The 14,780-nt window shown below is 36.9% G+C and overlaps 1 protein-coding gene and 1 pseudogene across 1 annotated transcript; both read right to left on the reverse strand.

Annotated features, from left to right (window-relative positions):
• Window positions 1-7,566: 7,566 nt before the first annotated feature.
• On the reverse strand, window positions 7,567-8,352 carry LOC137739172 (ADP-ribosylation factor 1-like). Its single transcript, XM_068478685.1, has 4 exons — window positions 8,199-8,352; window positions 8,049-8,119; window positions 7,780-7,899; window positions 7,567-7,689 (listed from the first exon to the last, which is right to left on the reverse strand). Exons 1-4 carry the CDS (start codon window positions 8,350-8,352, stop codon window positions 7,567-7,569), a joined length of 468 nt encoding a protein of 155 aa, XP_068334786.1.
• A 3,515-nt stretch (window positions 8,353-11,867) lies between these two features.
• Window positions 11,868-12,083, reverse strand: LOC137740753 (small ribosomal subunit protein eS30z/eS30y/eS30x-like; annotated as a pseudogene).
• Between the last annotated feature and the right edge of the window lie 2,697 nt (window positions 12,084-14,780).

Here is a 14,780-nt window from a genome sequence, read left to right on the forward strand (position 1 = left end):
GGGTAAGGAGAAAACCGAGCTATTTCATTCATAGCAGAGCGATAGACATTTTTTACATGAGCTATTAAGTGGTATTAGTGAGATCCCCAACAAATTCATAAGGGTATCTAGATAATAATGTTGCTAAAATGTTACGACAATGTGAAAATAGCTGGGCGGTATATGTATAACAGTGCGGTCCTATGTACATGTATTTACTCAATTCTGTATATGTAATATGTCTATCAGTGCGGTCATTTGTATATATATAACAATGCTGCTATCACCCAATGGACCTCAACAAAACCCGCAACCTTCACTGGTATTCCGCAATCTGTGTGGCGATCTGTGCATTTGCAGCACAATTCAATGCCTCTTGTATCATTCATAGCTACATGACCTTACAAATAATCAAAAGAGCACATTGTTGTTAGAACTTGCAAACATAAGCTAACAATAAGCAATCAGCAAAACAGACTAACAATGGAAGGCAGCTTGCCTGCCGAACCTTGAGGCTCGACTTAAGTATCTGTTGCAAAAAATATGTCCGACTATGACAGAAACGCTCTCCTTATTGCTGAACACACTAAAGTGTACATTAAGTAGCACTCCGGGCATTGGATCAATCCACTGATGGTCTATATTCTCATTCTTAGAAGTCACGCCTATAACATGTCCGTCAAACTCAACTCTATGCCATTCATCTTTCATTGCCTGTCAAATATTTAAGCGAAATAAACATCAACAATGAAATTTCAGTTACATTGAGAGGTAAGAGGAATTATCAGGTACCTTGAACGCATCTTGCCCCATTTCCATGATATATTCATAGTCCAATATCATCAAGTTAACCGACAGACCGCAGCTACAAGCCTCCTGAACACGGTCCATGATATAATCCAGTCGACTCACACAAGTGAGTGAAATTCAGGATTGACCGCGGATGGAGTCGGCACCCATTCATTTTGAGTAAAGACCTCTTGGATAGTAGACTAAAAGTCTTCTGAAATTAAAAAATCATGATACACATTACAAAAACTATATGTTTACCCACTTCACGGCCTTGTAAGAAATCATTCAAAAATAGTACAAGATAAGAGAAAGAAGTAGTTACCCTATTTTCACTCCCAACATCAAAGGCTGCAATGTTAATATAGGCGTGTTTCACCATCTCAACACTAAATCCTGAAACGGTAAACAATAGGCACAAAATGCATAAGAAATCAGAAGTAGGCATAAAGAGGATAGGGGGCTACGGGCTCACTGGGGGTGACTATCTCAGTAGAGACTTGTTCAAGATGGTGGTCTTGCCATAACCATTAAGACCCGCCATCAAAATGAGCTTGTCCCTCCGTGATTTGAGGTCTGCCAAAAGGGTAAAAAATTCCAATTCGGGATCCATAGCACCTAAAACAAGTAGAACCAGAGGCATTATGATTAATGACTAACAGAAAAGTTCAGAGGTCATACTCATTGAATGATTTATCAGATGAAGAACTACCAATCACACACCTACTTGATAATTTCAAGAATGCATAGAATTTGAAAATTTAGAGAGTATATAGAGTAACTAGCTTTCACAAAATATCAGTTTTTGTAAATTGTAAGTAAAACATAGGTCAATATTATACTTACCTATACTATCTTGCTAGCTTAACGTGAGTTATTTTTAACAGTGTACATGGTCGATTTTTTTCACATTCCACAACAATTGATCGAGGTCTAGATTAAAAGCTATTTTCATTTATTTTTTATATTCATAAAGACATTGATCGATTTGAAACAAAAATGGCCAAATTTACATTTTCCACAAATCATGGTGACAATTGTGATAGAAGCCATATCTGCCACCTAGACAATGGATCGATCTTCACAAAACCAGGTTAGCATACTAAGATAATTGTCTAACACATTGTCCCAACCTTTCCGTGGGCAATCCTGATTAATTAACATATTAAAGCAGCATTAGGATTATGAAATATATAATATTTCAACGTATCATACTTTCTCAAGACCTTTCACAGAAGAGAGAATAAAAGTCTAATACGTTTGCGTTTCCTAGATTTATAGGGTTAGGATTTCCGAAACATGGTTGGTTAAGGACTTCTATTAGGGTTAGGGTTTTCTGTTCTCTATATAAGCAGATAGATTTGCTGTAATCTTCAACTTATATTTTGAAGAAGTTTTATGGTGGATTGTTATACTTTCTCATATTGTTGTTGTGGGTTTCAACGTATTATTGTTGAAGCATAAGCATGGCAGTTGGATCAAGCATTCAAAGTTGCTGCAATATGAAAGAAGAAGAAGCTCTAAAATGTTTAAGTGTCGTTCTTACCTAAGTTTATATATATATATGTGTAATAAACGGTTAAGCTTATATCATCTTAAAGGTGTATAACTTGACACGTGTCCAGTTTGTTAGATGTTAAGTGAAACCATGTGAGTAGCACGTGATCATAGTCACAATGCTTTGATGATGTTGGCAACGGCTATATAGCTAGTTTGTAGCTGAGTTTCTTGGTGCAAATCCAACATAGATTCGAGGGAGCAACGCACTCCTTCTTCTCAAAAGTTCATCTTTGTCATTCATTTTGCAAATTCATTTCAATTACTTGTTGAATTTGTTACAAATTGATAGAGAAATTTAGCTAATAAAATAGCTCAAACACTAACATGGCCTTAGAGGTTGGATTTGAATCTGGGAGTGAATCTGTGAATGTTTGGCTAAATTCTCAACGAAGAACTCAGAAGTTTAAAAATGGTTGGATCTAGCACAGATCTTCATGTGCAAGTATTGATTAGAGTCAATTATGAATTTTGGTGTATCAAGATGAAAACAATTTTCAAGTCTCACAATCTATGGAGCTTTGTTGAAGATGGTTTCACATTGTCAAAGGAAGGGAATGAGACGGATGAGAAGCAAATTCTTGCTAATCAAGATCTCATCTCTAGAGATGCAAGGGCATTAGGACTGATACAAGGAGCTGTGAGTGATGAGATCTTTCCTATAATCGCCAACCAAGAGATTGCAAATGATGCTTGGATGTTCTTAAGTAAGAATTCAAGGGTGATGCTCAAGTCATGGCTGTGAAATTACAAGGTATTCACCGTGATTTTGAATAAGCTAGGGTGAGAAATAATGAATCTCCCTCTGATTATCTAGCTAGATTATCTGGTTTTGTGAATAAGATGAAAATGTTTAGTGAAACCTTGCCAAATAAGAGACTCGTTGAGAAAATGTTAATTAGTCTAACTCCTACATATGATAATATTGTTTTTGTTATTGAGGGAACTAAGAAATTGGATGAGATTGATCCAAATGAAGTTGTTGCAACTCTGGAAGGATTTGAGCAGAGATTGAAAAGACATAATGAAGATGAGGAAATGAGTGATAAGGCATTTAGCAGTCTTAGTATCCAAAATAAAAGTGGATCACATACCATTGGGTACAAGAGGAAGAAACCTTTCAAATTAAGAGATAAGAATGGTGATTTTAAGGGTAATGATAGGTCTCAAAATGCTGTCCACCCCTGGTTTAACAAGGAGAACACAAGAGAGGCATGTAAAATCTGTGGAAATGTACACTACGGTGAATGCAGATTCAAAGGGAAGCCTAAGTGTCACAATTGTGGCAGATTTAATCATTTTGCCAGAGATTGCAAAAGTAAACCAGTTCAACAGGTTCAAGTGGCACAACAAATGGAGGAGGAAACCTCTATGTTATTTGCTTGTGATTTAGCTGCAATTGTTAAAAGTGAACATGTCTGGTATATTGACAGTGGATGCAGCAATCACATGACTTCACATGAGTCTATGTTGATTAATCTGGACAGAAGTGTCTCAACAAGAATCAAAATGGGGAATGGACATATTGTTCAAGCTAGTAGGAAATGAACTTTGGTGATTGAAACCAAGAAGGGTACTAGACACATCAAAGAAGTAATGCTTGGATGAAAACCTTTTAAGTGTCGGGCAAATGATGCAGCATGGTTACTTTTATTATTTGGAGATGATCAGGTTGCAATCTTTGAATATACAAGTTTGGAGAGTCATGTTGTTACAATACAAATGACTTACAATAGGTGATTTCCACTACTTACTGAGGACATGAATGGTTCCACTCTAAAAGCCAGTTGTGAGGGTGATGCTTGGGAATGGCACAAAAGGTTGGTACATTTGGATTTTAGCAGCTTGCAGTTGTTATCTGATAAGGAAATGGTGTTAAGATTACCAAAGCTCAAGAAATCATCTGGTGTATGTGAAGGATGCATTGCAGGAAAGCAACACAGAGATGTCTTTAGTAAAGAGTTGACATGGAGAGCAAGCAAGCCTCTGGAATTAATCCACTCAAATGTTTTTGGACCAATGCAGGTCACAACATTTGGAGGAAGCAGATATTTCTTAACTTTAATTGATGATGCAACCAGAATGTGTTGGGTTTATCTTCTGAACCACAAATCAGAAGTGGTCAAATTGTTCAAGAAATTCAAAGCCATGGTTGAATTGCAGAGTGGCTACCAATAAAGTTAAGAAATGACAGAGGTGGAGAGTATAACTCTTATGAATTTAATCAATTTTGTGAAGACTTGGGGTTGGAGAAATAGTTGACTGTAGCTTATTCTCCATAGCAAAATGGCGTTGCTGAGAGGAAGAACATAACCATTGTTGAAATGGTTAAGAGTATGCTTCATGACAAGCACATGTCCTATGAATTCTAGGGAAAAGCTGTTAACATAGCTGTGTACTTGCTCAATAGGTGTCCAACCAAGGCTATGGCCATTTGAAGCTTTTAGTGGCAGAAAACTAGGTATTCAGCACTTGAAGGTGTTTGGATGCATCTGTTATGGTCACATACCAAATGTCATGCTTTGATGTTTAAAATGTGAACTAAGTGCAATAATTTACATTTATCATGTTATTAATTATTTTCTTTTATCTTTGTCTACATTTTCACTTATTTTCACATTTTGAAAAGAGTTTCATCAATATAAACCTCATTCAATTCGCTTGTATCCCTTTTCAATCATGTTGGTGAAATGAGTTTCTTTCCATGCAATTTTGATTACATTGAAACACGTTGTGATTTAGAATTGAGACTGAAATTTTTTAAATAAGGATGTCATCTTTTTCTCATTTTTATTCTAGTAGATTGCTAACCAGTGTTAAACCAAAATAATGCAAAATCATTCAATATGCACTCAAACACTTTTCAAATGAAGTAGGGGTACCTAACAGTCCCTCACAGTTATTTTACTACATCCTTATAAATGAATATTTTGTGTCATTTGACTCATTTCAATACTTATACATAACGTAAAATTGACTTAGACAATCGAAAAAAAATGTAAAATCAATATAGTGTAATTTTGTAGTTTGAGGTGTTATGGAGAAATTGTCTAATTCCGAAAGGATAATTAGCAATATAAAATATTGGAGGAAACTAAAAAGTTATATTCCCAAATTGGCCAATCTTGTATTTCGGAGTTGATCTATTCACGAAAGTTGTAACGCTTGTCATTACGACTGATTTTGAGGTGTGGGTATCATATCAGATGGAATATGGGTACGACAAGCCCTCCGCCATCTAGCAACGGGCGGTCAGGCGTATTATCAAGGGTTATGATGTCATAGCCCAGTCCTAGTCAGGTACCGGCAAAACCTCCATGATTGCCCTCACAGTTTGCCAGTCGACACCTCCTGCCAAGAGGTCCAGGCTTGGATATTGTGTCCCACTAGGGAACTGGCGGCTGAGGATATTCAAGATCTTAGGAGACATCGAACAATACTACAGTACCCAAATTGACGAAATGTCGATGAACGTTGGTGATTTGATATGAGAGCTCTGTTTCTGTCCATCGTCATCGTCATAATTCGATATATTATAGTTATATATACTTATGTTAAATGTATTACGCCACATTAATTCGTTGACAAACGTATGGGTTTTGAATTTGATATTTCGGTTTTTCAATTCATATAAAAAGCATAAAACTAAAATGTTTTGTGCAAAGAAATATATGATCAAGTTTGCAATATTGATACCACTCTTGGCTTCCGCCAAGAATCATTCGAAGGGATTAATTTTGTCTTAGAGGGATTAAGGGGCAGTAAACCCATGCTTGAGAGAGAAAGAGAGAGGGGTAAGCAGAAAACCGAGCTATTTCATTCATAGCAGAGCGATAGACATTTCTTACATGAGCTATTAAGTGGTATTAGTGAGATCCCCAACAAATTCGTAAGGGTATCTAGATAATAATGTTGCTAAAATGTTACGACAATGTGAAAATAGCTAGGCGGTATATGTATAACAGTGCGGTCCTGTGTACATGTATTTACTCAATTCTGTATATGTAATATGTCTATCAGTGCGGTCATCTGTATATATATATATATAACAGTGCTGCTATCACCCAATGGACCTCAACAAAACCCGCAACCTTCACTGGTATTCCGCAATCTGTGTGGCGATCTGTGTATTTACAGTACAGTTCAATGCCTCTTGTATCATTCATCGCTACATGACCCTACAAATAATCAAAAGAGCACATTGTTTGTCAGAACTTGCAAACACAAGCTAACAATAAGCAATCAGCAAAACAGACTAACAATGGAAGGCGGCTTGCCTGCCGAACCTTGAGGCTTGACTGAAGTATGTGTTGCCAAAAATATTTCCGAATATGACAGAAACGCTCTCATTTTTGCTGAACACACTGAAGTGTACATTAAGTAGCACTCCAGGCATTGGATCAATCCACTGATGGTCTATATTCTCATTCCTAGAAGTCACGCCTATAACATGTCCGTCAAACTCAGCTCTATGCCATTCATCTTTCATTGCCTGTCAAATATTTAAGCGAAATAAACATCAACAATGAAATTTCAGTTACATTGAGAGGTAAGAGGAATTATCAGGTACCTTGAACGCATCTTGCCCCATTTCCATGATATATTCATAGTCCAATATCATCAAGTCAACCGGCAGACCGCAGCTACAAGCCTCCTGAACACGGTCCATGATATAATCCAGTCGACTCACACAAGTGAAGTGAAATTCAGGATTAACCGCGGATGGAGTCGGCACCCAATCATTTTGAGTAAAGACCTCCTGGATAGTAGACTGAAAGTCTTTATGTTCATCTTCGTCTTTACCTATTTCTTCACCACTGCAGCTTATATCCTTATCTTTATCAACACAAATTAACACGTGCACATGAGGGACCTGCCAATGAAGAGGAATTATATAGGTAAGAAAACACAAAATGCAATCTGTTCAATGTTCATGAATTATGCCTGTTTTTAAGGACACAGAAATGTCGCAACATAATATACCAATCCACAAACTATTAACAAGAGTTAATTAGTTTTCTTATCGTAAGCAAATTCTAGGCAATTACCCTGGAATCAATGGCCCAAAAAAATTTACGCAAAGCCTCAAGCAAGCCATCCCCACTGATTGCACAAGTACTAGAAATATGCCTGAAAATTACATTGACAGCAGTTTTATGACATACTTTATTATCTGCAAGTCGGAATTTTTACATGAGATTAAAATAAATTCCACATATCTCCGTTGAATGATAAAATAGTTTACCACTGATTGATTCTGAGAGACTTAATATCCAGCTCTTTGCTCAACTCTTCTGCAGTCATTGCATTACAAAGATCTTGCTTGTTGGCTAGTACAAGCACAACAACGTTCTTGAGTTCATCCTGCAGCCAAATTCAATTCCCCGTTGTAAAAAAACATAACTCAAATATTTTATATTTCCAAACAACTATTCATGGAAATCACGAAACTACCTCCTGCAACATCCTGTGTAACTCATCCCTTGCCTCCAACACTCGGTTCTGGTCGTTGCTATCTACCACAAAAATAAGACCTTTCCTGTTCTGGAAATGCTGCATGTACAGTGGAGGTATCTGTATTGGGAATATCTAGAACAGTCACTGCCTATGAAAAAGTAGAACTTCTGAAATTCAAAAATCATGATACACGTTACAACTATATGATTACCCACTTCACGTAAGAAATCATTCAAAAATAGTACGAGACAAGAGAGAGGAGCTACCCTGTTTTCACCCCCAACATCAAAGGCTGCAATGTTAATATAGGCATGTTTCACCATCTCAACACTACATCCTGCAACAGTAAACAATAGGCACAAAATGCATAAGAAATCAGAAGTAGGCATAAAGAGGATAGGGGGCTACGGGCTCACCGGGGGTGACTATCTCAGTAGAGATTCCTTCAGAGTGAATCTTGTTCAAGATGGTGGTCTTGCCAGAACCATTAAGACCCGCCATCAAAATGAGCTTGTCCCTCCGTGATTTGAGGTCTGCCAAAAGGGTAAAAAATTCCAAATCGAGATCCATAGCACCTAAAACAAGTAGAACCAGAGGCATTATGATTAATGAACAAATTTTCTAACTCTGGTCCCTTTCCAAGAAGGGAGTTACAAAATATCCAGATTCTGCATTCTGCCGAATCCAATTCCCAAATCAACATCAAATTAGCAGAAATCCCCAATAAAAAAAACCGAGGAACAAAGCTATATTGTTGTCTTCATGACTTGTTTAAGAAAAGTCAGAATCCAATAACTACATTCGGCAGAATCCAATAACTACATGCATCATCCAACATCCAGTTTTTCAACCAAATTCAACACGAAAACAAGCATAAATCCCACTCGACAAACGGAGGAACAAAGCTAAAGATACGCAGTTCTTGGAACAAAAATGTCCAATTACTAGTTCTAACAAAAAAAATTCCATAAACCCAGTTGAGAAATCAAAGAAACAATCACATTAAATTACAAAAATTCGAGTCTTACATCACAACCTCATTTGAAGAAAAAAAATCCAATTCAGAAAGTAAAGAAAAAATACACTGCTATGGAGAAATTCGAGTTCTTTAGCAGAAACCCACTTGAAAGAAACAAGGGATTGAAGAAATATAAGCAACCCTAAATAGAAATTTGCAGAAACCCCATTCAGAAATCAAGGAAACAATCAAATTATACGAAAGAAATTTGCAGAAGCTGACCGTTCGGACTGATCAAGCAACTGGGATAGCAGAACGCATGCAACCCGAAAATCGTTGGCCTTCGCTTCCTCTTCCTGCAGGCTTCAAGAATTGGGATTGAATTTGATATGGTTTTCACTTTCAAGCTTCAAGCTTTAATCTTTAGCTCTCTCTTTCTCTCTCTCTCTTTCGTCCAAGCCTATGGTTCTTGAAAAGTCACTGACGACCCGAAGAAGTTTGTCTGTTACGTTTTCAGGCTCTGCCTTTTGAGTTCTCCGGAATACAATTTTCCCGCTCGAATTGGAGTTTGAGCAATTTACAATAATGCTCCTTCTATGAGAGATAATTACAAGTTTTTACCAGCGACCTCTTCCCCTTGAGGCTCGTGTGAGCTGTGAGGTGGTTATGTGACATGGGTATTTTAGTCATTTAGGTTTAAATTTTTCGCGTTGGACATCATCCCACACGAGAGCGAACAGATTTTTTGGATTCTTTTTATCTTAAAAACATCTCCAACAATTTTGCCCCCAATTGCACTAAAACAGTCTGTTACGCAAATAAAAACAACGGAATAACCGAAAAATGTCGTCTCATTTATGGTACTAGCTAGTGTTTTTTAGCCTATCTAGTTCTACTTGGTTCTTTACTTGGACTAGGACGTTCCCTATTTTTTACGTATTGGGTTTTCCAAGTTTCTTGTGTCTTGTTGGCATCAGGGCTAGTTCAGAGATTTTTGAGACTTGGGACGACATTAAAAAATGTGTCCTCACATCATATAAAAAAATTATTTGTTTTCACACGTAAGACATCGATAAAATTATATTTAGAAAAGCGCTTCAAACTCAATAATTTAAAAACACGGAATAACTAATTTATTTTGTATCGAGAGAAGAAAACCAAAAAACTTCGAGCTTACAAGTAGATAGATTATGAGTTTTGTTTTCCATCTAAACTTTTAAAATGCTTTTGTATAAATCGAAAATGCTTTTGTATAAATCGTGAGGTATTTTTTCTTATTTACTAACCTCGTTAGTATAAGACTAAAATTATAATAATATTTTCGAGTCTCTAAGGATGTGTATAAGTAATGAATGAACATTAAATTAAACCTTTTGATGACACATAATATTATTTGCAAATTTGGTCTAAAAAATTAGTCTACGCCTTACTCTTTGTTGAATATTAGATTTGAATTGGAATGGATATTTAAAAATAACAACTCACATAACTACTAGCTAGTAAATAAATTAACAACCAAATAAAAATTTGTAAAAAATTGAAAAAAATAAGCATGCATATAGTATTTCGAACTTAAGACCTCTCGTTAATTTTAAACAACAAAAACCATTGCTTATAATTAAAAAGATATTTGTAAAAATTGGAATGTAAATAAACACACATGGTGTTTTGAACCTAAGACCTCCTCATTAATTTTAAACAATGAAACCACTAGTTCTAGTTAAATTCTTTGTCACTAAACCAAATTTTATAAATTTATACTCTTATAAAAATATATCATCTTAATAATTTTGGTGCCCCTAATTTTTTTGGGCCCCAGACGATCGTCCTGGGTGCACTTGACCTGGGCCGGGCCTGGTCGGCATGGTTTATTGCACACTTTGTTTGAAAAAAAAAAATATTTTGATACATTTATGATTTTATTTTATCAAACAATTGGTGTGCAATGAATCAAATGATTTTGGTCTGAGATTTAATGTCACATCCCGGCCCGGGTGGGACTACCTCCCGGGCCCGACTCCACTACCGTAGCACGATATTGTCCGCTTTGGGCTTACCATTCCCTCACGGTTTTGTTTTTGGGAACTCACGAGCAACTTCCCAGTGGGTCACCCATCATGGGATTGCTCTAGCCCCCTTCTCGCTTAACTTCGGAGTTCCTACGGAACCCGAAGCCAGTGAGCTCCCAAAAGGCCTCGTGCTAGGTAGAGATGAGAATATACATTTAAGGATCACTCCCCTGGGCAATGTGGGATGTCACAATCCACCCCCCTTAGGGGCCTGACGTCCTCGTCAGCACACACACAACCAGGGTTAGGCTCTAATACCAATTGTCACATCCCGCCCCAGGACGAACCACTTCCCGGGCCCGCTCCACCACCGTAGCACGATATTGTCCGCTTTGGGCTTACCATTCCCTCACGGTTTTGTTTTTGGGAACTCACGAGCAACTTCCCAGTGGGTCACCCATCATGGGATTGCTCTAGCCTCATTCTCGCTTAACTTCGGAGTTCCCATGAAACCCGAAGCCAGTGAGCTCCCAAAAGGCCTCGTGCTAGGTAAGGATGGGAATATACATTTTAGGATCATTCCCCTGGATGATGTGGGATGTCACAATCCACCCCCCTTAGGGGCCCAACGTCCTCGTCGGCACACCACGGCCAGGGTTAGGCTCTGATACCAAATTGTCACATCCCGGCCCCGGACGGATCATTTCCCGGGCCCGAAAAAAAGGCTTCAAAACTTTGAAATTTAACCAAAAGGCTTCAAAACTTTGAAATTTAACCAAAAGCTAGCTAATAACTTTATTTAATGATAAGGACAGAAAAAACAAAAACAAATAAAATTCTAACTATAAGCGCATGCACCACCTCAATCTTCTGCAGCTTCATATTTTTTTTGACAAACCAGCAACCAGAAACAAAATTGCATTAATGTTCTTAGAAACCAAAAACAAAATCGCACTACTGCTAATTCAAATTAGATAAAAAAAAAATCAAACATAATCCAACACTTCCAAATATCTTTCTATGAACTAACAAAACAGCGTTGAGGTCTTTGCCCTGCTAATTTAACTTTTCTTAATCTCGGAAGAACTTCTCATCCTTTCAAAGCTTGAATCTTTGCCCTACTTCTCAGACGAGTTGGGTCCCCTCTTCTTTCCGATGCCAACCACGGGGGTGACGGATCTGCGTTTGTATTGTAAGCATTTGTGGGCGCGACCCTGGGGCTGCTTCTTCTTATCCTGCTTGACCACTTTGGCTGTCTAGCCTCTCACCTTAGTGGTGCAAGCCAAAGAACCGTGGACCTTTCCCAAGATGGCGAGCCAAAGTACCGTTAAGTTTCATAAACAGATAGATTTGCTGTAATCTTTGACTTATATTAGGGTTAGGGTTTTTATCTAGCTAGATTATCTGGTCTTGTGAATAAGATGAAGATGTTTGGTGAAACCTTGCCAAACAAGAGACTAGTTGAGAAAATGTTAATTAGTCTAACTCCTACATATGATAATATTGTTCTTGTTATTGAGGGAACTAAGAAATTGGATGAGATTGATCCAAATGAAGTTGTTGCAACTCTGAAAGGATTTAAGCAGAGATTGAAAAAACATACTGAAGATGAGGAAGTGAGTGATAAGGCATTTAGCAGTCTTAGTATCCAAAATAAAAGTGAATCACAGACCAAAATGCTCTCAAACCTTGTTTTAACAAGGAGAACACAAGAGAGGCATGTAAAATATGTGGAAATATACACTATAGTGAATGCAGATTCAAAGGGAAGCCGAAGTGTCACAACTGTGGCAGATTCAATCATTTTGCTAAAGATTGCAAAAGTAAACCAGTTCAACAGGTTCAAGTGGCACAACAAATGGAGGAGGAAACCTCTATGTTCTTTGCTTGTGATTCAACTGCAATTGTTAAAAGTGAACATGTCTGGTATATTGACAGTGGATGCAGCAATCACATGACTCCACATGAGTCTGTGTTGATTAATCTGGACATAAGTGTCTCAACAAGAATCAAAATAGGGAATGGACAGATTGTTCAAGCTAGTAGGAAAGGAACTTTGATGATTGAAACCAAGAAGGGTACCAGACACATCAAAGAAGTAATGATTGTGTCAGGACTGGATGAAAACCTTCTAAGTGTAGGGCAAATGATGCAGCACGGTTACTTCTTATTATTTGGAGATGATCAGGTTGAAATCTTTGAAGATACAAGTTTGGAGAGTCATGTTGTTACAATCCAAATAACTTGCAATAGGTGATTTCCACTACTTACAGAGGACATGAATGGTTCTGCACTAAAAGCCAATTATGAGGGTGATGCTTGGGAATGGCAAAAAAGGCTGGGACATTTGAATTTCAGTAGCTTGCAGTTGTTATCTGATAAGGAAATGGTGTTGGGATTACCTAAACTCAAGAAGTCATCTGGTGTATGTGAAGGATGCATTGCAGGAAAGCAACACAGAGATGTCTTTAGTAAAGAGCTGACTTGGAGAGCAAGCAAGCCTCTGAAATTAATCCACTCAGATGTTTGTGGACCAATGAAGGCCACAACATTTGGAGGAAGCAGACAAGTTCCTATGAATTCTATGGGTGCACGTGCTATGTGTGTATGTGAAGATATATTGCCTTCAAGCTCTAGCAAACATGTTATACATACATATGTTTTTGCTGCACATATTTGTCTAATCATGTGATGTTTTCCCTTCATCAGGTTTCCTTGGTTATCAACTATGATTTCCAAACAACCGAGAGCTATACATTCATCGGACAGGTCGTTCTGGTCATTTTGAGCGCAAGGTATGCATGTATTCTAATTTTTATAAGTGTGATATGTTTTTGTCCATGGATCTCGCGTCTATTTTCGTTATGTATGCCAAAACATATTCTTAGTCTTGTTTTGTTAAGTTATGTTCTTGAGTTCTAATCATAATGTGCTATAATTTGATTATTGTTTGCAGAGTGTAGCGATAAACTTTGTCAAAAGCAATGATATCAAGATCTTAAGAGACATCGAACAATACTACAGTACCTAGATTGACGAAATGCTGATGAACGTTGCCGATTGATTTGAGAGCTTTGTTGCGTTCTGTTGTCGTCATCCTCTGGGCAAATTGCTAAGTCGAGGGGTTTTAAGTCGTTGATTAATTGGCGTCTTTGTACTGCTTTGTTAAATATTTTCGGTTTGAATATACTATTTTAAATAAGTTTTTCGATGAAAACATAAAACTATGGATTTTTTTCATTAGCATCCCCTTTTTTGTTGAATGCATCACACATAAATTTTATAAAATAAATTATTTTATAAGGTATATGTAGAAACATAGTTGTGCCTTCCTTTCCTTCTTCTCTGATGTGGGTGTGTGTAGAGAGTATAAGGTATAGGTAGAAAGTATGAGGAATGACAGTAATTCGAGAATGTGTTTGAGGCGTATTAAAATAAATATTAATTAAAAATATATACGTGGAGTGTGTTTGAGGTGTACTAAAATAAATATTAATTAAAAAATATATATTTGGAATGTATTTAATAAGTAAATGTATTTAACCGTATGTGAGATGCGAATAAAACAACCCTAAAATGATATCAGAAACAAATATAAAAATATTAGAATCTACATAATCGCAAAAGGAGCAAAAATATTTGCTTGGGAAACGAATAATTGCTCCGTTGTTTCGAAACTTTCTAACATATCTCTATGATCAAAATACAAGATTCAAATCTATATACAAATTGGAAACCTTTATACAGTTGACTTTACCATCTCTAAACCTACAGTCAATATAGACAGTAAATTAATAATTTTGTATTAAAAAGCTCGGGTGGAAAAATTGTCTACCCCAAAAGGACCATTGTCTACATTCCAACTGTCATGCCTTGAAGTTTAAAATGTGAACTAAGTACGATAATTTACATTTATCATGTTATTCATTATTTTCTTGTATATCTGTCTACATTTTCACTTATTTTCACATTTTGAAAAGAGTTTTATCAATATAAACCTTATTCAATTCGCTTGTATCCTTTTTCAGTCA

Source organism: Pyrus communis, chromosome 7 (genome assembly GCF_963583255.1).
Source record: "Pyrus communis chromosome 7, drPyrComm1.1, whole genome shotgun sequence".
NCBI classification, from domain to species: domain Eukaryota; kingdom Viridiplantae; phylum Streptophyta; class Magnoliopsida; order Rosales; family Rosaceae; genus Pyrus; species Pyrus communis.